A 24,123-nucleotide genomic window follows, 5' to 3' on the forward strand; every position below is an offset into this window, starting at 1 on the left:
CACTTTTCGGATTTTGCAGAGACTATAATAATGTATTTCGTGGTACCAAACATACACTTATACTTGACCAAGCCGTTAAAAATGATTGTCTGATGCGAGCTGGTCATGATGATGCACACTTTGTAACTTCACGATTGGCGTTGTGGATGCCACGTGTAGTTCCATCGATCGATTAATCGATTGAACTTGAGACGATGCTAAGATATAAAACAAAATACGTTTCATGCACAACAAAGTTTATGAAGCCGCAATACCAAATTCAATCAATAACACATGGACAAACACAACAGCACCAAGTGAGCAGTTACCAAGGCATGTAATTATTGTGTTTCAACGACAGAATAGACGAGGAATTCAGATTCAAAACAATTCTGCATTTGATATTCCAGATGTCAGAAGAATATTTGTCAGAATAAACTCTAAACAGTATCCAGAACGAGCGACCGAATATAACTTTGCAGTTAATGCTTCAGCATTAGCTGACATAGACATATCTCGATTTATACGTTCTTTATGGAAGATATGCAAAACTATCAAGATGCTGGCAGTGGATATCAAATTTCAGTCGAATAGTTTAGAATGCTTTATCTGATATTTCACTTTGACGTCAGTAAGCATACTGAACGAGCTATCGAGTCGAATTCTGACATTGAGGTCACGTGGACACTTGGACTTGCTCCAGCTTTTGATTATAATGCTTATGCGCTAATTGTATCTGATAGATTCTTAACGATAGACTCTACCAAGGGCCGAATGACTGTCCAAGTCTAAATACTAAGTGCTCGCACTTGGGGTATATGTTTATCAAACAAGCGGTGGAATGTACTGATTTTCTGGTTAGACTGACTACCAGGTGCTCTGTACTTGAAGTGTTCTGCACTTTGAATGCTCTGCATTTTAAAATTTTACCAGAAAAGCGGGCGGAATGTATTGATCCCTCCTAACAAGCGGCTGACTGACTGCAGTGCAAATTTTATCAAACAGAAGAAAAATAAATACAAAATGAAATGCATTATACATGAAATGAATTTATCGCTGGGACAAGTTAAAAAAATTAAAACAAGCTATTATTAAACGACAGTTTCGCTGAAGATAGACTTTAGAACAAGATCGCTTAAAGATCTACTGCCAGAAAAACTAATGCTGACACAGCGGTAAATCAATGAAATACGACAGCGCAAGCCATATATTTTAAATTCATCAGCGTGGCAAATTACTGCAAAGTCCATATCGCAGGAAATCTGGGGCGGTTTTCTGGGACCGGCTTTGGAAACTATTGCTAAACCGGTGGTACCCAAATTACTGCCAGTATTAGGCACGCTGGGTATAGCTGCTACATCGGGGGAGTGTGTGTGATTAGGATTTTTAACGTAGCTTTAACATTTTTCAGTCATATCGCTAGGATGTCTGCAGTGTGGCAGTTTATGGTGATATCTAGCACTGGGGATCATGCCGCAGACATGTAGCATGATATCCCACCCAGTAACATTATCCTGACACCAGTCCGACCAGTCCTAACGCTAACCTCTTAATGCTGAGCGCCTAGCAAAGCAGCTGTTAGTACCATTTTTGCTAGTCTTTAGTATGACTCGGCCGGGGCTCGAACCCACGACCTCCCGCTTCCAAGACGGACGCTCTAACCACTAGTCCAGCAGAGCGTCCGTCTCGGGTGCTATAACCGGAGCTACGATAAAAGCTGTGTCCAGTAACGGTATCAAACAGTGCAAAATGCAAAGCATTTCACTTTTATCTAACGATTAGTATAAAAGAATTCCCAACACACGAAGTGTTCAGAAACGTAAAACAGCAAAGAAACGTAAAACAACTACAAAAAGGCCGAACTAGAATACAGTCCAAGGTGGATTCATAGGTCCGTTGATGGCAGGGATAGCAGGAAGTCTACTTCCTAATCTGCAGAGAATAGGACGCGGGAGAAGACTAATGCTACCAGGTACAAGGAGGTAAATCGCTCTGCGATCCATCCAATAAACAACTTTGAGATTCTGCATAAACTGAAAGACGTCAGCGGATTTCAAGAAGTATTTTCTAAAGATGAGCTCGAGATTCAAAGAATACCAACGCTGACTGCCAGCTTCAGCATGCTGTGTTTTAAGTATTCAAAATTTTAACGACGCACTGGGAAGCTCTTTAAAAAACAACTATTTTGATTCTTTTGGGATACCACCTAGTGATATTATCAAACAGTACGTGCTATCGTCGCAAACGTATAAAAAAGTAAATTATACGTCTAACCAACTACAGCCAGTTGGAACTTCAGCTTGTGGATATTAGTTCTGTATGTTTATCAAATAAATGTCCCAGTCTGCTAGCGGACCAGGTGATTTTCTGAAATTTATATTACAATGTGCACCTAACCATGCCTGGAAAACGATATCATTACAATTTTATCTAACAAGCAAATATAAAAATGACCACATATTGCCTGAAATCCAGAAGCAAAATAGAAAATATAAATGAAACTACGATAATTGCAAAAAATAACCGACTAAGGTGGAAAAATATATGTGCTAGCTGTGGCAGTAAAAAGAACATGTTTCTCAAACGTGACTAACAATTACCTGGCGATCAGGGAATGCCAAGAATTTCTAATACAATTTTAGTCGACGATTAAATTATAACAAAAAAGCACGGTAAAGCGTGTAAACGTGAAGCTGACCACGAACTCTGTATTGAGCAGAATAAAGCAGTAACATATTGTCAGTGTTACTATAAGCGAGCTGTAATCGGATGCCGCTTGGTAAAAATATATTTTATGATAGCTGATTTCAAAGCACTTTGGCACTTGAACTTCACAGACCTAAACGAGGAAAAGTTGTCGCAAATTCAGCTCATGACATATGGGCGATATATCTAGCTGATATGTTACACATTCCTAAGCACAATGACAATAAAAGGTACCCGATGAATGTAGTTGATATTTGTAGTAAATATGCGTTTAATGTACCTGTTACAGATAAAACAGGGCAATCTATAACTGATGCAATGCGAGGTATTATAATCAGCACAGAAAAAAAACCGAATCAGGTATGGACAGATCACGGAGCAGAATTTTTAATAAGCAATTCGAGCAGTTTCTGGAACAAAATAACATCACCAAATATACAACCGGAAATGAAGGGGCAGCGTCATCGTCGAGAGATTCAATCGTACGCTAAACGAAAAGATTTACAAACAACTCACAGCCAAAAGCACTAACAGATACGTCGATGATCTGACAAAGATTATATCAGATTACATTAACACAAAACATAAAAAGCACTTGGAATGTCACCAAATGAAGCTGTAAATAACCCATTACCTGCGAACGAGAATATGTACGAAGACATAAGTTTAGAAAGGGTGATACAGTTAGAATTTCACTAGTAAAGAAAACGTTTGAAAAGGATTCACTCCGAATTGATCCGAGGAAGAGTTCGTTGTGCATAAACGTTAACAACAATACCTGTGACGTATAAACTGAACAACTTAACCTTGGATACTAATCCCGGATAAGAAATTATGGGAAGTTTCTACCAACAGGAACTACAAAAGACGGATCATGATATATTTATCATCGAGCGAGTGATAGCAAGGAAAGGTAAGAAAAGCTTTTTCAAATGGAGAGGTTACGGTGATAGTTTTAAGAGCTTGATACCAACTAGTGAAATCAAAAATCTTTGATCAGATCACTATACATTTGTTCTTATTTTAAAAGGACAGACTTATATTTCACTGGCCTGCACAATGATATCAAATATTCACTTCGCGTTGTTGTTAGTGCGCAGTCTCCCATCAAGTTAAAAATCTTAACAAAGAGAAAAATCAAATCAAATATCTTTTTTTTACTTCTAACTGTCCACGGTTCATAAATAGCCTTAACGACTCACAGAATATTTGATGTTCAGAGACAGTAAAGTTAGACTTTTTTTTATCTTCTTAGCTAGGTGATATTTTACCACGATTTTGCTACGATATAAATTTGTTCATTTTCTTGCACTATGACTGGTTCCTCTGCAAATTTTATCCTCAATGACAAGGAATTAATACGTTTCTAGATCGAACTCGGAGTGCTTTGAACTCTGATTCTTCGAATCATGATGCGCTGCAGTATTTAGATTTCTAACAATACAGTGATGTTTTGCATGCTGACTGTCAGTATTTGAATTTTACGAATTGTGATGCGCTGGCTGATTCTCTGTATCACGAACGATATCAGTGTAAAAATCTAACAGTCTTTTTGCAAACAAGAAATTTGTTCGAGACATCTAATACATAAAACATTTAAATAAATTACTGTAATAAAATGCCGGACGAAATGAGAAGAGTCGTCAGAGCTAAAATCTTGAATATAGACTTCTGATTCGAAACTGTGAAGTTGTTCTTGAGCAATTAAAAAAAAAAGAAAAAAGATACAAAGTATGTGAATTGTATCGTTGAATACGAACCTTACTCAGCGTTTGATGTGCTGTTGACAGATACTGAGGTATCAAAGGTTGAGAAATATAAACAAATATTTGTTAGATATGATCAAGATGCTATTATGAAACGGGCTCACCCTTGTTTGACAGGGAAAAAAAAAGATCTAGGATATATTTTGAAAACTGATCTGTATATTAAATATGGTTTTGTGTTAATTATCAAATAATGGATAGATTCGTTACTCGAGCTAATATTGTAAACCCCTTTCATCTGGAAAAGGCCGTAAGAAAAATGTTCAACGTGATAGCTCGCTTTGAAGTAGAACGAGAACAAAAATTATTTGATTTTATTAAGCAGCAAAGAACTTGATCACATGTTGAAATACAGAATGATCCTAGTCGAATACGATAAAGAAACCTGAAACAAATATCTCAGTTACTGCTTGACAAATAGCGACGTACCAAATATTTTAAATAGCAGGTGATTCGTATTGAAAGACAATTCTGACATTAATCTTTTATTTTGAAAAGGCGAATTTTGTAATGCCATCTGCAACATATTTTATTGATGTTTTATTAATCTTAAGATACTTTGAAACTGATGTAATAGAAGGAGACGACATTTCTTCGTTAATTTCTTTGAAATTGATAGGAATTCCAGGATCTACTCGCCTACTATTTTCTTTCTATGTTACAAGGTATGAATTCTGAAGACGGTTATCAACTGTGACGTTATTAGAGTGGTCAAATATTAAACCATTTGAAATAAGTCATGAAAAACTTCAAAAACGAACCTGTGAGATCTATCATTAATTCGATTAGTATTAGTCCCACCGATCTTACAGTAAGATAACCCATATTATCAATATTTCCAACAATTTTTTTTTTTTTATGTTTCAGTATGTCTGATAATACCATTGTCAGAAGCTTCATGAAAATTATAAATTGGATGTTGTTGAAACGCACCTTGCAATGACAAGTTGGCGATGTTATTGTCAGTAATACTGCCACTGACACGATAAACTCTTATTGGATGTTGTTGAAACGCACCTTGCAATGACAAGTTGGCGATGTTATTGTCAGTAACACTGCCACTGACACGATAAACTCTTATTCCATCTGGAATATCATAACCGCTAAACAAGGTCCAGATAAATTCGTGTAAGACCATCCCATTAAATTCGCTATCATTAACGCCTTTCACTTTCATCTTATAACCCGCCGGCGTTAGGATTCCAATTGCATTTTTTTATGTTTATCATGACGCCAAGCAAAAAGATTATATCTCGTGTGATACCAGAAAATCTCTTGATGTCTAGCAAGATTGCTTATGATCATCAGCATATGGTGTAAATTTTCCATAACATATTATTAACCTTTTCGTTTCTTTAATTGACAATTTTCACAGCACACTCAATTAAAGAAATATAAAACAGTAGACATAGGATGTTGAACTTTTTGATATAGCGAAGAAAGGTCTATTCTCAACAGAAAGATATCAGCCCACAAAAACTGCAACTGCATTTGCTGGTTTTGATAACAATTGGTTATTTGATAATAATATTTTACTAGCATATTTCTCTGCCACAAACTTATATAACCTGCTTCAGCCAACAGTTAAATCTCAGCTTGCCACGCACAAGGGTCTAAAGATTATAGTTCAGTTCAATATAAAGCTTTCCAAGCTAAATGTATCCCTGGAATCCCAACAGAAAGCCAAGTATGGGCTTGTCAGTGAGACGCCTACGTCAAAGCATCTTGCAGTTAAGCAACGTTAGGAATTCGCCGATCCTTACATTACATGAAAATCTAGTCGAATTCTAACAGGGACAGATTTAATATCGCTGTCAGATAATATATTTCAGGAGATATGGAAGAAAAAAGATGAGTACACTGCATCGGGGTCTAGCTGGAAATTTGATAAGATAACGGAAATACTGTCCCACACTATGAAATATAATCTGCTGTGAGGTAACTCGTATGTCGAGCTCCCAACTTAGATAAAAACCTCAAAATATTGTGAAAATATCCAGTGATAACAATGTTTCCAATGGGCAATATTATTAGCGTCATTTCCAGCAAGAGATCATCCTTATCAAGTATCAAATTATAGTGGTCATTTTAATAATCTAAACTTTAGCGGGATTGTCTTTCCTGTTTCTGAATATCAGATACCAAAATCCGAGAAGCGAAATAAACAGATGTTAGCTGGAGGTATTAATGTATTCGTTATCGATGAAAAACAAAATATATATCCCATATATATCAGCGATCTAGCTTAACAAAAACAATAAATTTATCATTTTATAAAAATCACTACGTGTGGATAAAGAACTGTAACGGGCTAGTCGAAGGTCTGTATAACAAGCATAAAGAAAAAAAAATAGTTCTGTGTCAGGTGTATGCACCAATGTAAATCGCGATTGGGTGTTGATAAATATCTCAAATACCGCTCTGATGTACAGAAAATATCTATGCCTGGCGAAGATGAAAACTATTACAATTTACAAATTACAGACACAAGATGAAAGTGTCTTTTACAGCACATTTCGAGTCTATTTTACGCCCAGTGCAAGAAGCAGAAAATAACCCTGATGAATCTTCAAAGCAGCGTATAATGTCGTTTGTGATTTTGATCAATCTTTATCAAAACCAGTAAAGATTTATAGAGGTAAAGTTTCTGCTGTCTGGTTGCTAAGGAACCTTGTAGATGAGATCGATGCTATTATGATGCTACTCGCCAACAACTGCAATGAAACCACTAATAGTAAGACAAGCTGAATTTTCCACAGCAAAAATATGCCATATTTGTGAGAGGCGCTTTTGCCTCAAAAGATCATGGCCATATTGCTGGAAAGTATCGAGGGCCAGCACATGATAAATGTAATTTAAAATATATCGCACCGGATTTCGTTCCTGTTGTCTTTCATAATGTCAGAGGATATGATTCTTACATTATAGCTGAAGTATTCGGTAATAGAGATAAAATAAACCGCTTGAAAATTAATAACAATAAAGTAAAGAGCATCCCAAACAATGCTGAAATGTACATGTCAGTCTGACACTAGGCAAGTTGAGATTTACTAATAGTCTGCAGTTTATGACAGCATCGCTAGACGAGCTAGTAAAATAGCTGCGGTAAATTTGTTATTTTGACTGAACATTTTGGTGAAACTGCTAGCAGTTTATTGACATGAAAACGAATTTGTCCCTTCCAATATCTTGATGATTCTAACAAATTTGATGAATCGCATCTACCTGACAAAGATAATTTTTATTCTAGGTTAAATCTTGTAAGCGTTAGTGATGATAATTATGCTTATGTTCGATATATTTGGGACTCCTTCGGCTGTAAAAACTTGGTTGATTATCATGATTGATATCTTATCACAGACGTGCTGTTGATCGCAGATATTTTTCAAAATTTTAAGGATGTCAGCCCTGATAACTACGGCCTTGACCCAGCTTGGTACTATTCGGCACCCAGACTAAGTTGGAATACATTACTCAGGCACATTAAAATAAACCTAGGACTATTAACAGACCCTGAAATGTTCAACTTTATAGAACGTGCGACTTCAAGTAAAAAACTGCAGTAGTTAGCTTAATGGGAACGTATCTATGCCAACCCTATTTTTTATGACGACGATGATGATTCAGAGATAGGTCCTAGACAGGCAATCAGTAATGAAATAGATGCTGTTGCCTCAACAAAGTTGTTTTCGTGTTTTGTTTTGGCTAACATGGGGGTCTGGGAGGGGGTAATCGTGCTGTCGACGAAATACAAAATAGGGGTTTGGCTTAGATACTCCCGTTAAACAAACTACTGTCATCGTACTCTTGATAGAATTCATGTTGCATTAGCGAATACATGCAATAAATTGTGTCAACAAGAAAACCGTATAATGCTATAATGGAAACCTCTTGAACGGAGGAAACTTAGGGCAAATAATAATCAGGCAGTTTGTCAGATGTCTCTGACAAAAGAACATCTTAATTCCAGAAGAAAACATTTATGGCATTCGACAATACAACTTTATACTTCTATATTTATGATGAAAATACCATTGACAATGACATTTTCGCTCATAGCGGTATCAATTTACTTTCTGATTACGGGTTCAAATTACGTTCCCCAAAAGCAATGCAAGACAAGGTAGTGTGAATTGTTTACTTGCCAAGCATTTTACTAGCAATGAAAATGGACATATACCAAGGACTGTGACCATCTCAGATTCGTCAACTGTGGTTGGCTTAATTAAGCACTACCCTACTGACTTCTATCTCATCTGATGCACTTTTAGAGAAGTTTATGTGACTACATTTAGATCATCACTTCGATTTAGGAAAACAAATGTGGGATGATACGAAAGAAGGGCGGATAGTATGCGGTCATATGCTTGCAAAAAAATATTTTCTTTTTGGAAAAGCCCAGTCCTCATACTATGGACTCAAAATCCTTTTCGGATCCATTATAGGCAGTGGAGCATTCTGAATCACTATCGTACACCACCCGGATTCCTACTATACACGTCTTTCCAAGGCGGATTTGAGACTTTCCGAAATCTATAGTTTTCTCGTAGCCTTCCAAATTCTTGTGAATTGTGGGGCTATATTCACATCGGAGGTCATGCCTATTTCAGAATCCTGGCTGGTCTCAAGCCTGAAAGTGGAGTAGACTACTCCGTAAGGTATCATATCCTTCAACAGCTACTGTCATAAGGACTTAAGGTCTGATATGTAGGACAAGGAAGTAAAATGTATAAAGATAAAATGAAATACAAGCACGGATTTAACTTTTATGTGCATGCCATCTTTAGCGTAAAAGACAATCATTTTTGTATTAAGATTTATCATTGTATAAGGCATCAATTTCTGATGAATAATTTATGATTTGTTCTCTATTCCATTGTTTATAGTGACAATTACAAACTGATAATATTGATATGAATATCTAATTTTGTTAACATTTGTCCATGCTTATAGATTGTAATGATCATGTGTACACAACGCATTACATAGCATTATTTTAAAATACTGATGCTATAAATAAGTTCTTTACATCGGTTTGAGTTCGAAATCGAACCTTGATAATGAACCTACTTACAGTTTGGTGTAATTTTTCATTGGTGATATCGACATAAGTACTGTGAGGAGTTATTCTGACATTACTTTGGGATGAGTCGTAAGAGAATCGTGGACACAAATGCAATGAATGAGATGATCTATTATTCCTATTCCTATTTCTGGTTCTGTTATCATTCTATATTCAGACTGCAGAGGTATTTTCCTTTTTGTTTAGATTTTATTTTATAGGAATCATTTAGTTGAATTCATTTTAGGAAATACAAAGTGCTATTTGACTTCGGAAAATGCCGTTGTGATACATCAAACCATGATGTGTCTATAGTGCTTTACTTCATTCATTTAAACCATACTGTGTCTGTAGTGTTCTACATTATTCATTAAAACCATGCTGTGTCTATAGTGCTCTACTATATTTAAATCATACTGTGTCTATAGTGCTCTACTATATTTATTTAAACCATACTGTGTCTATAGTGCTCTACTTTATTCATTTAAACCATGCTGTGTCTATAGTGCTCTAGATTATTCATTTAAACCATGATGTGTCTATAGTGCTTTACTTCATTCATTAAAACCATGCTGTTTCTATAGTGCTTTACTTCATTCGTTAAAACCATACTGTGTATATAGTGCTCTACTATATTTATTTAAACCATACTGTGTCTATAGTGCTCTACTATATTTATTTCAACCATGCTGTGTCTATAGTGGTCTACTTTATTCATTAAAACCATACTGTGTCTATAGTGCTCTACTATATTTATTTAAACTATACTGTGTCTATAGTACTCTACTTTATTCATTTAAACCATGCTGTGTCTATAGTGCTCTAGATTATTCATTTAAACCATGCTGTGTCTGTAGTGCTCTACTTTATTCATTAAAACCATGCTGTGTCTGTAGTGCTCTACTTTATTCATTTAAAACATGCTGTGTCTATAGTATATATATGTAATTTTTCAAACATTCAATGACAGAAGCAAAAATACATTTGCAGATGTCAACATGCTTCACCCTCATTTCTTTAATCCGATGTATTTCATGTGGAATTGTCACATATAAATCCAGTTCAGAATCACGAAATTTCGCAGAATCAAAAAAAAAAACCGACCCCAAAATCTATTCATTCCATATCAAATGAATAAGTTGTTGCAATACGCATTCATTCACAATAAGACTCCATTTTAACTAAACACGCCATTTTCTTTCTGAAGTTATGTCGAGTACGCGACTAAGTTCAAATTTATATGGGCGGAATTATGTGCGCAGTAATAATGTTGTGTAATGATGAATCTGCACTTGTGTATTTAGTTTGGAATACGGCATACATTCAGTTACTTTGTTTCTTGTAGTGTAGTTTTATTTATATAATTAAGCCTTAGGTAGAATAAGAAATGAGCATATAATAAAAAGGTTACTGCATTTGTATGGGAAAATATGAACTTGTTTTATCGGATGAATATACTACACTCCCAAGGTCATGCAGTATTCGATCCCAAAACCTTGTTCATATTTTCCCATACAAATGCAGTAACCTATAAATACTGATCTGCATTTATCGATATAATTTTATTATAATAAAATTATTTATGTATACGAACTACTTCTACATTTAATGGCTGTCTTGTAGAAGTTTGAAATCAATCATCTGATACAAAATTCCTTAATCACTGCATCTGACGTATTATTATCATCGAGGACACAAAATCTTTAGCATAAACAGGACCAACTAATTCCACTCTAAAGAATATCTACCATTTTCAAACAATTTTAAATAGATTGATACTACATGGCTAAAAGAAATGAGAGCACGGAGAAAGAGATCAAGCTCAAGAAAACAAGAACATGGATTAAAACTAAACATTGCAAATGGAATGCAGCCACATAACTGGTTAGTATTTAACCAAAGTGAATGTAAAGAAAATGGATTAAAAACAAGTAAAAGCATTTAGGAAATGTTTGTGAAAGCTTGATATGCAAAATAATATCAAGACTGTTATATTTTAAAATGAATGGAAAGAAAGACGGACAAGATAACATATTATTGAAATGATTTGCTAATACACAGGAGTAGTTAATTTCAATCACAAATAACGGGGAAAATTGGTTCAATATGTTCTTACTACCTAACAGTAAAATATCATGTTTGAACAGTATCATTCAGAAATAAATGAACATAAATTATTGCGTTCGCATGCCGATGACCAGGGGAAAAAAAAAACTAAGGTGGTTGTTAAGATATGTTTATACTGACATAAAACGTTACATGAAGTTTTGTTAAATAAAGTACAACTAAAATTTGCATATTTGAACCGAGCCATTAATCAATATTTATTTCAATTGCTTATTTTCTGAAACTTAAATGGAGGAATGCGAAATGAAAAGCCATGACAATTATAAGAAAACAGGGAATCGAAGAGAACACTTCTTAAATTATTGTCAACATAGCAACAAAAAAAGAGAGATCCGCATAGAGGTGAACTTAGCAGACAGCCTGCAAAGACATCTTACGAGATTAAGAAAACACAAGCAGATCAGAACAAGAACAGAAAAGGAAAAAAATCTTGTACTAGCAGAGATTAGACAAAAATTACAACATATTACCTGTGATTTTCTTTTCTTGTTTAATGTTTATAGTGCCTGCATACTTAGTTTTGTAAATAGACATTTTATGCCAGAGAGAGAGAGAGAATAAATACGTTATAAACAGAAGTGAAAGTACAAGACAAGGTAATTCGAATGGATAACATTTAATATACTGAAAACAACAATGCTAACATTATTTTAACATCATCTTTTTGTAAATATTATTATATGGTTTTAATATGGCTTTTGAAGTGCATACTATTTTTGTCAGTTAATCTATCTCTGAGATTTTCTTCTAATACTTTTTTAAATTCTTTAAATTCTTCTTCTAACTGATTAGTAATTGACAGACCGGCATTAAGTGTCTCTTGCATATTTAAATTTGGTGGTTTATCAATTTGCTGCCTAATTTTAGTATTCTTTCAGAAACATCAGAATTAATCTGATGGTTCTTTTTCTTGTCATTATAACAAAATTTCTGAAAAGGGAAGAATTTTCTCCTGTTAGAACAGTCACGAGCAAATGAACACCTTTTTTTTCTCAATAATAATGATGCGAGTAAAACTTCATTTTATAACCCTGTTTTGTACAGTTATCCTGGTTGTTCATTCATGTTTTCAATTCATTTTGTGACTTTTAACAAATTTAATTTGATTATAGTGGAACAGGTTTTTTATGTTCCTGGGTAGTAATGTTATTTCCTAATTTCTTATGCTTAAAGAAAAATTAATAAAAATGGCTAACATTCCCCACAGACATTGCTTTTGTGACCCGAACAGTGATATTTTTAAATTTACCTATTTTCCAGAACATTCCAGATAGATTCAGTGCTGAGTAAACGTGGAGTAACTTCTAGAACTTTCTAGTAATAAAATAGTAGTATAAATACAGGGGCCTTAAACCCACCAGTTCTGTTTAGTTTCAGCTGCCTAAGTGGATACATATCTGCATTTTTCTGAGATGGCATCAAGAGGCTGCAAGCATCCGGCAGACATATTTTGCTAAGTCTGCGGCCAATTTATCAAGACAAGAGCGAAAATGTACTTCGTGGAAGTATCTGCTAAGATGTGTGAGGCCTGCAAGGCATCCTGGGCACCTCATTTCACCTGCGAGTACTGCAAAAAAGTGCTGAAAAGATGGACAATTGCTGCTCGGAATTTTATGCTATGAAATTTATTAAAATTTTAAAAGTTAGAGAGCGAGGAAGACATAAATTCAGATGACTATTTCAGAGCTTGAGCTGAGAAGAGAAACCTATACTACCCCAACCAAACAGACCTCAACGACTTGATCAGAGATCTTCGTCTCACCAAGTCCAATGCCGACCTTTTGACGTCTAGGCTCAAGCAGTGGAACTTGTTGGATTAAAGTGTGCAAATGCAGATCAGAGGAAGAATCAGCAAACTTTTTCCAGCTTCTTCACCCGTCAAAATGAGCTCTGATTCTGCCACAATGTGACCAGTCTGTTAAAGGCAATTGGAATCGCCTGTAACCGGAATGAGTGGTGCCTCTTGACTGACAGCTCATCCATTAGCCTCAAAGCCATGCTGCTCCATAATGGGAACAAGTACCCATCTCTTCTCCTGGCTCACTCAGTGCACCTCAAAGAGGATTACAAGAGCATCAAGACCTTGCTGGACACTTTCAAGTATCATGAGTACGGCTGGGAGATCATCGGAGACATCAAAATGGTGGCATTCCTGACGGGTCTCCACGGCTGTTTTACTAAGTTTCCCTGCTATATTTGCCTTTCTGACAGCAGGGACACCAAGGCGCACTACCACAGGCAGAGCTGGCCATAGCAGACAGAGTTCTCTGTGGGGAGGAACGTCAAGTGGGAGCCACTGGTGGACCCCCAGAAGGTGTTGACGCTAACACTTCACATCAAATTAGGCCTTATGAAATAATTTGTCATAGCTCTAGATAAGGAGTCGGCAGCCTTCAAGTACCATCAAGACTTCTTCCCTAAGCTTTCTGAGGCAAAGGTCAAAGCCGGTGTCTTCGTCGGACCACAGATAAATAAGATCCTATAGGGCAATGAATTCCCCAACAAGCCCACTAGGTAGGAGAAAGAGGCTGCAATGGTTTGGGTCTTCCTGGGCAATCACAAGGCCAAAAACTATGTGGAGCTGGTTGAGACTCTGGTGAAGAACTGCTGCACAATGAGCTGCAGTATGTCCCTTAAAGTTCATTTTATTGATGCTCCCATTGATAAGTTCAAGGAGAACATGGCAGCATACTTGGTGGAGGAAGTGAGCGTTTCCACCAGGATATACTGGACTTTGAATGCCGCTACCAAGGACAGTATAATGAGAACATGTTGGGAGACTACATTTGGAGGCTGATTTGTGAAAATGATTTACAAGTATAATTGTAAATCTTGAAAAACTACTCACTTCTAAATCTTTTGTGGTCATTTTTGTATTACTTTAGTATAAATACATATTAATTTTGATTCTTTTTTTGTTGTGACTTCATGTGAACCAAAAGACACAAATCTGCCCATTTTCTCATGGGAAATAGGTAGATTTCAAAATATCCCTGTCCTGGTCACAACAGCAAAGTTTGTGGGGAATAATAGCCATTTTCTATACTTTTTAGGCATAAGCAATTACAAAATAACACTTACTACCCAGGAACAAAAATTGTGTTACACAGAATTACCCATGCTAATCAGGCTTATGTTAAAAACAGTCCTGTCTAGTACCACTCGCTTCTTTCAGTTGCTCTCTGGTTAAAGACTGTATGATGGAAAATTGAATGACATGTTATTCGATATGCACGTAATACTTTTGATAATAATAATAATAATCATGAAAAGATTTACTGCAAAAGTTCTCAGCATAGTTACAAAACCCTCATTTCGATGTTTTCATCTGATCTCAATAGAAAATAAAAAAGCTGTGATTTAAAGAGGCACTGTCTTGAATTTAAAGCAAACAGCCATCGGAAGACGATACAGATCAAATCTAGAATAGGGCGCCAGTGAAGCTCACAGGGCAGGGGTATGTGTGCTAACTTTTTGGACTCCAAAGATAATCCGAGCAACAGTGTTTTTAATATTTTCAAGTTTCTTTAGTAGATTCTGAGATGAGCCTGACTGAAGTGAATTACACTAGTCCAGTCTTGAAAGTACTAAGGAATGCACAAAGGTTTTAGTCATGTAAACAGGAAGAGTTCAGATATGCAGCCTTGCATAATATGTTCATTACATGATGGTGTAATCAGAATGTATTGTCGAGAATGACACCCAGATTTTGTACTGCCTGTGTTAAGTTAATGTTGGTATTGCTGACACTTATTGTTTCAGGTAACGGATGCGAATGAGCAAGTCTTTGCATGGTTGATCAGCAGCTTTTATAAGTCATCCATGACATCACATCAGAAATGCACCTCTCTAAACCATGTCAATAAAAACAGTCCTTTATGTATGCGAAGAGTTCTGGCGAATAAATTAAAAAAATCTTTTGCTTATGCTGTACAGTTTTATAGAACAGCTTTCAATTCCATGAAAACCTAATGATATAGCTGTTAAAAAATTATACTACCACACATAATGTAACAATCTTGACCGCATGACCGGCATATCATGCATAGGTGATGGCTGCAATAAATCTATGTGAAAACATCATGCAAATCTTGAATGACTTTCACTGTATAATATAATGTGAACCACTTGATTATCCTAAGTTTATTTCTGTTTTTAATTCTAAGTTCGTTGTCTATAAAACAAAAGTTTTGATATTACTTTACAACGTTACTTTTCTTGCAAATATGTACAATTCAAATGTTTTCACTTATGTCCAATTAAATAGGTCTCCAAATCTGCCCTTTGTCCCATGTTTCACTTCCTGTTATGGCCATTTAAACATCAAAATTTGATATCTTACTGTTAAGATTGTAACTGAAAAGGTAAGAGAGCTATTGTTGTATCCCATTTCCAAGAATGTAATATACTATATCTACAGTACAATAGTCAGATGCATCATGCATGCATTACGAAAACACTTGGTCAAGAGTCTGTCCAGCAAGAAACACACACACACACACACACACAAAATCCACGTGCACAAAAATGCCACATCTCACACTGGTACAGGCTGTACAATCCTTCTAACCATAAGACGAGTGTACGACATGTCAGCAATTGCCCTGAGGAGATAACCGATCTGCCAGTGAGATTGTATAACATCCCAGTAATCTTCATCCAGCTAAGTCAATCATGAACAGTAATGCAAACTCCAATGAATTCTCCAGTATATTTAAGCAGAGACCAAATAGTATTTTTAACTGCTGACGACTCAATGAGAAGCCTAGAATTATTGCAAAACAATTTCATAAAATTAGACCAGGCCAAAATGAGCAAGAAGCAAATCCTTTAGCATCAGGTTTGTTATCCTGGTCCAGTATGCAACTTTCAGTAGGCGTTACATAGCTTTCATTCTTTACTTGACGTATGTTCTAAGACTACATTAGCTCCAGTACAAAATAAAATTTATTGAATTTTACACTAGGTTTCAATTTTGGTGAAAACTAAGATTTGTCCAGTGTTTTGATGAATTGTTCCAATGTATATAAACATTTTATATGAATGAATAAATCCATGACGAGCAAATATATTTGTATTATGTTTTGGAAAAATGTACTATTAATCTGTTTTACTGTCTTAAATAAATTATCCCCATGTTGCATGTTCAGACCCAGCTATATAATAACACTAAATTTGACAAATTTTTCTTAAAACTCTTGCCAAATTATACATGATTACAAATTCAGAAAAGGAGGAAGAACATGGCGATTATTGACTTGTTTTAAGATCTGAATTATTATGCATATTTAATCTGCATTTTTTGTTATCTGCTATGGGTAACTGTATTTTGGATTTGACCTTATCCAGAATCAAGTTCATTTCCTACCTGAATAATTAATTTTGGTTTTGTTAACAATACTTTTATCTCAGTCAATACTGGAAATTCCCAAAGAAATACATAGCCCACCTGATGTTTACCAAATTCTATATTGCAGTTTTAGTAGCAAAATCTTCTAGAATGGAAGTTTCCATTTAGTAAATTTTTTAAAGTAGAAAATGCTAAGTGTGACCATAGGTCAAGTAGAGGAGAAAAAAAAATCTTGTTTATTCGAAACAATTATTCATTTGTCTTCAAAGATCTGAGCAGGATCAATTGTATTATTGTTTTGTCAGTATTTCATTTTGGCTGGAATTTATTTATTCAAATTATTTAAGACAAATTATTCTTCTCTGGAAATATAAAGTGCTAAAAGATAGCATTCTTGGAAATAGACTTGGATTTATAGTGAAATTCAAGAAAGGATATATCTTACACAAGATAAATGTATCCTGATTACTTTACACAAGATACATGTATCCTGATTACTTTACACAAGATAAGTGTATCCCGATTACTTTACACAAGATACATGCATCTTGATTACCTTACACAAGATAAATGTATCCTGATGATTTTACACAAGATACATGCATCCTGATTACTCTACACAAGATACATGCATCCTGATTACTTTACACAAGATAAATGTATCCTGATTACTTTATACAAGATACATCTATCCTGATTATTTTACACAAGATACATGCATCCTTATTACTTTACACTAGATAAATATATCCTGATTATTTTAAACAAGATAAATGTATCCTGACTACTTTACACAAGATAAATGTATCCTGACTACTTTACACAAGATAAATGTATCCTGACTACTTTACACAAGATAAATGTATCCTGACTACTTTACACAAGATAAATGTATCCTGACTACTTTACACAAGATAAATGTATCCTGACTACTTTATACAAGATACATGTATCCTGACTACTTTACACAATATAAATGTATCCTGATTACCTTACACAAGATACATGGATCCTGATTACCTTACACAAGATACATGTATCCTGATTATTTTACACAAGATACATGCATCCTGATTACTTTACACAAGATATATATATCCTGATTATTTTACACAAGATAAATGTATCCTGATTACTTTAAACCATCCTATACATTAAATCATCACCGACTTAAAATAATCACTTATCTTTCTTTTGCAGATCATGACAAAATGCTAATTTCACTGCCAACCAACAACTTAAGTATGACTGGGGACTGACTCTTTCTTTGGCCAACTCTTTTCATTATGTTTACAAACAGCTCTGCACCATTTAAGCAATCTGTATCACACAGCTGCTCAACTCACCGAGATCAAAAGACAGCAGACTTATTTTATAGGCAGGTATATGTATATGGAATGAAAAGGAGCCTTATGTGGCTATTGCTTGTAACACATGAACCTGAACTTCTCTGCTGGATTCTCTGACTGAACCCTGGTCAGAACCAAGTTGACATATGCCTTTGTGTTGTTTGCAGTATGTGCAAAGGACTAATAGCTACCCCTCCTTTTCCTTGATTCGCTGTTGTGCTTCAAAGCGTAAAACTCCATCAACCAAGTGTTCTGAAATTTAATTTTTTGGAGCTTTATTGATAGCTAATTGCTTCCTAAATTGGCTTCAGAAATGAATTGCACCTTAACACTATTCCAAAAACTGAAATCCGACTTAAAAGAAATTTTGCTGCTGTTCATAAACTTGTCAAAAATATTTTACATATGGCTTAAAAATTCTCATTCAAGGTAATGACATGTAATAATTTTTAATCTTGTACACATATCTAGGATCTCACTGATTACATCAATAGGTTGTTCCACTTCCTGATCCTACCTATGCAAATTAGCACAATGGGCTCACCCACTGCAGCCTCCAAACACATCTCACTAGCTACTGTCAGCCAGTTAAGTAATATGTAAAATGGTGGTTTATACCTGACCATTTTACCTTTAATTGCCACTATTTAAACTGCCCCAGGGATAGTTTTACATCAGCTCCAATCATGACTGTTTACCGTTTGTATGTGCTACATGTAATGGGATAGTGGTGCTGTTTTTCTTGTTAATATTTTTTTTTAATTGAAGATTACTAAAAATTATGTTTTCTCGAAACACGATCATGTCTGACAGGGGGTTAGCGAGTACATAATCGTATATTTAGCATGACACGCCATGCTTCAATTTCAGATCTCAATTTCACTTAGGACAGTGGTGATCTGATTTAGATTCCAGAGTGTTATGGCAGAGTATTTCATCAGCAGGATCAAGGTTTCCTTGTGAAATTAATTTTTTTGACAAGCCTGATGGGCAGCCGCACCCCATTTATAATATAGGACAGGCCCGATCCAAAATTAGATAGGCCCCAGGCGTAAGGCAATCAGATTTTTTTGAGCACTACTTTACAGACAACTTTGGAAAAACTGAATGCCCCCCTGCCCCTAAAGAAAAGGGATGTAACTTGTATCCTTCATCAAAGACGAGTTTTATTAATATCAGGTGTAGAGCTAATTCGTAGGCAAATAGACGAAGATATCAACTAAATCTGCCAATGCTTGCACAAAAGTCAACTCCCATTTCTCCTGTTACAATATTACAGCTTTTCCTGCCATCCACCAATTGAATTACTTCAACCTCCAAATGAAAAAAAAAAACAAAAAAAACGGCCTTCAAAATTGACGTATCAACATCTTTGATTTACACTGTCAGTGTGACTGACGGATGGTGAGTACAAGCAAATTACGAGTTCAAATGCCTTCCTCATTTAGTTTAGTTTGCATATACTGAGTCGTCATTGATGATAAGCTCAAATGACTGCTTAACCCTTTACCTCATGCAAGTGCCTTTGAACGTCTCTACTCCATTCGCATGGAAGCACCTTTTACATCTGCTGTAAACAGCCATTTTAATCCAGTTTTCATAGTGCCACCTTCGGGGAAAACCCCCTATTAGATACTACATTCATTTATGTGAATAACAATTACGTCAGATCACACAGTCACCATTTATGCTCTGGTCCATATCTGCTATTTAAAATAACTGGTTCGTAATATCCACTCTCCAAAATGGAGGTTGCGGATTTCACTCAGTACTTACAAAGTTTTCACAATTAGAATCACAACTATGAAAGATTCAATAACTTAGGTAAAAGCTCTGATATTGATGTAGGCAGCAATTAGTTTTTATAAATTATCAAATTCTGGTGACTTGGTGATGTTGTTGTTGATCTAGGGTTTAACGCCATTTTTCAGCACAAGATAGGCTATACATGGCGGCCAGTATAACTGGTGGAGGAAGAACCCTGGAAAACCCAGGGAAGAACCACCGACCCACGAGAAGCTACTGGCAGGCTTTCCCACGTACCCACGCTAGCCGAGCCTTGGACTCGAACCCATGCAGACAGAGGTGAGATGGCAGTGATCTGGAACGGTAAGCGCTTTAGACCACTCGGCCACTCGGGGCCCCGACTTGGTGATGTAGACGTGGACAAAAAACTTGTAAATTTCAAGTATGAGAAATGGCAGCTATGGTTGGTCATGCGGTCTCACTGACTTGACAGTGAACGAGTTCTCTCAAGATTTTAAAGCACATAAAAAATTCTTCCGTGAAAAATAATTACACAGCTATAACCATCAGACTTTACTCATAAATTTTTCCACACATAATAGATGTGTACCAAAAATGTAAAATGGGTAGAATTGCTATTAAACGTAACATACACTACACTGTGTAACAGTTAACAGTCAGGCCTATGCATATGGAGTCGAATAGGTAACAGGTGTTCTATTTATAGCATGCTGCACTGGGTAACTTGGCTCTATGAGGTAAAGGGTTAAGGCAGTGAGAAACCATTATTTGGTTTTATAACACCAGGTCACTGTCTGTGGAAGCAAGTGACTGTTATATACTTCATATTTATAATGTAAATTTGACAGGGACAAGATGACCACTATATCACAGTGACTATTCAGATGGGTTTGATTATTATTATTATTATTATTATTATCAATATTGTTAACTGTTGTATCTTACAGAGTGGGTACAATTAGAACAGACATTAGCATACTTAAATTACCCAGACAATCAACCCGCAACCTGTTCCATTAAAGGCACAATACTGCTATAGAGTTTCTGCATCTCAAAAAATAAAAAACACCTATCAATTTCATTTCATGTGGATCGCAAATGACTTAATGAACATCAAAAGAAATTCAAAATGAAAGTTTAATAAACATATTTAAAAACAAACATGCAACGCCTAATAAAATTACAACTCAAACTCATCATCGCTGATATCCCCAACTGTGAACCAATCAGATTTACTTTTAGGAACTTTCTCTTTTGCAGAAAATTCACAACCCGTGGCATCTTTGTGTGCATGTGATCTTATGTGCAATTCTGATTGCTTTGAAGAATTATTGTCAAATTTTCTGCTACTCATGAACATATTCTGTTTTCCATGATAAATGGAAACATCTGACCCATTCCCAAAGTTAATGCCATGACCATATTCTGAATTCATGTGACACAGGGCATTCTTATTGCTATTTTCCTGGTTTACTACAGTATATTTGAGGTGTAAATCTGGATTGTATGTCAAAACTGAAGAGTCATCTTCTCCTTTTGAAGGGTTAAATTGCAATTCTTCAGATTGTTCTTGACTACTTGCTTCTCCACAAGGGACATTCTTCTCATCATCAATGTATTCTTCTGTGAACCTGCTCCACTTTGACTGGTTAGTCGACTTAGATAGGTTTTCTGTTATACGAGACTTTACTGGCTGGCTCCCTGTTGTTTTCTCAGAATATTTAATTGCACTGGGAAATTGGTTTCCTGTTCTCAGTCTACAATTCTGATCCCTTGATTCAAATTCACTGTTAAATTGTGCATCTCTCTGAAACGTGTAAAAGGTCTTTGAACCATGTATCTCATCAAATGGACTGCTCTTTATACAAGGATCTAACCCAACAGGAATATTGCTTTTATTTACACCAATGTTTTTATTATTAACTGTTATCTCTGATGAGATTTCTTCTGCAACAAACGTGTTCCTTTTTAATATATTTTGTTCATATTTATTACCAGCATATCCAAATGATTCAGCATAATTTTCTCCATCCAGAACCTCATTTCTTATGGCAGAAGATACATCTTTAACGTTAGCTTCACCAAAAGCTTCCACAACCTTAGATTTGGGCTTTTGGTACTGACACCATGAGCCATTATTAAAATTTGTGAAAGGTTTTAACTTCTTTGTTTCTGAAGTGATGCCATTCTTATATGATCTATTGACATACTTTTTTTTCAGGCCTTCCTCCAAATCATCATCTGTGTACCCTTCATCTGAACTTTGCACTTTCTTCTTCCTGTAACAAGAAAAATTAAATTTTTAGTAAATTATGTTTTTCAGCTAATACACACCTGATCACATTACATTAACATAACTTCCTTTGATACCTCCAGGAAAGATGGAAAAGCTAGCTATGTATTATATATAAGGCAACTCTTACAAGTTATCTGCCCTTTGTACCCACTAATACTAGATCTGATTTAAATGTTTTTTTTTATATGAGTGACACCTTAAAGGATCCATGCATTCTGGGGAAGGGGTTACTTGTAATGACATCAGGTAAGTGTTATCAGAATAGGTAAGAGAAGTAGGAAATGCCAAGCATCCAACCTCTGAGTCACCCATCAGGCGCACATTTCCTTTCCTACAAAAATGAACTTCTCATGTTAGTTTAGCGAAACTGGAGACAATTTGTACACAGGCATAGATTCTGCACTTGATTTTTCACCATCAAAATTTTCCATAGCGAATCCAGCGAACATGGCAAAGTCTTGTCTGGGACAAAGGTTGTGCTTTAATGAATGGGGAGTGGTCAAACCCAAACAATTTTAGTTCTGTTTTTGGTGAGGCCAAATCACACAAATGGAAGCTTGCGTTCTCCTATGTCCCGAACTAAGACAGTACATTCAAGGCTTGGCTCATGGAAGTTGCTTGTATTTCATAATCTGAAATCTTCATTGTGTACCTGATTCTCTAAGAGTTAAGAGTACACTGATTTAACAACTCCCATCAGTGAAGCAGCCAGCGCTTGCAGGATCATGTCTTGCATTCCTGCCTTCACAGAAGGAACAGTCTTTCATTGTTGATGTGGGCATTGTCAGTGCATCTCAGGTAACATACAAGGCCCTGCATCTTTGCTTCTCTTGACAGATGGATCAAGGAAAGGGAATGGTTATTGTTGGTTGACTATTGGCAGCAAACTGTTTTTACAATGGAAGCCTGCTGTGTCATTGGAATGACTGAAAAATCATAAAACAGAACAGCACTCAACTTGGATCTAAATATGTTGTACTCACTCACACTTTATCATCATCATAAAATGCAAGTCATGTATGATAGCTGCTTGTGTGCATGGACATGTCAGAATTTGACAGCAAGCCTGAGATGACCTTGTGGCCAAAATCATCTCTTTCATGAGGTCTGAACATGCTTAAGATCACGGAACAGTATCCCTTGGCTCTGCAAGGGCCTGCTTCTCATCTTCAAAGGGACAATGAAGGAAATTTTCTATTGGGGACTGGGTGCTAAAAGTGGTGTGACTTCATTGATGTGACACCAGTCATTCAGCTGTTGCAATCCTCTACAGCAGTGGTTCTTAACCTTCAAGGGTGGTGACCCATGTCAGGTTTCTGGTGTTAGCCTTGTGACCCATCAAATGCTTAAAATCCACTAAAGTAAGAAATTTAAAATTAAGGTTGATCTTGGCAACCCACTGCTCTACAGGATCGAAGCTCTAAGTGCATTTTCAATCAGGACACCACTGAAAGGAGCCAGGAGTAAAGGTTGCTATAACACGTCTGGGTATTTCTGTCTCTACACTGAGCAGGTCACTGAATCAGGGTGCTTCATCATAGTTGGGCAATCAGCACTAATGCAGTCTGTACCTCTCATTTATTAGATGTTTTAACAATCAAAAGTGATGGAAAGAAGGTGTCAGAGGTGCAGAAAGATTTTAAAAATCAAGTTGTCCACAGGCAAGGAAATTATAAAAGTTGTCCATATGAAATTCACTCTTGTCCATAGTTTTTACAACT

At 35.8% G+C, this 24,123-nt stretch overlaps 1 protein-coding gene across 2 annotated transcripts in view; it reads right to left on the reverse strand.

The window, feature by feature from the left end:
• Positions 1-21,225: 21,225 nt before the first annotated feature.
• LOC149783161 (uncharacterized) overlaps positions 21,226-24,123 on the reverse strand; it is a 28,781-nt gene continuing 25,883 nt past the window's right edge. For both annotated transcript variants that reach the window (XM_089931400.1, XM_089931401.1), the window contains exon 5: positions 21,226-22,385. In XM_089931400.1, the coding sequence (XP_089787526.1) occupies positions 21,287-22,385 (1,099 nt within the window). In that variant the 3' untranslated portion in view covers positions 21,226-21,286. The remainder of the gene's footprint in view (positions 22,386-24,123) is intronic.

Source organism: Sinohyriopsis cumingii, chromosome 14 (assembly GCF_028554795.1).
Source record: "Sinohyriopsis cumingii isolate HCF-2022 chromosome 14, ASM2855479v2, whole genome shotgun sequence".
In the NCBI taxonomy this organism is placed as follows: domain Eukaryota; kingdom Metazoa; phylum Mollusca; class Bivalvia; order Unionida; family Unionidae; genus Sinohyriopsis; species Sinohyriopsis cumingii.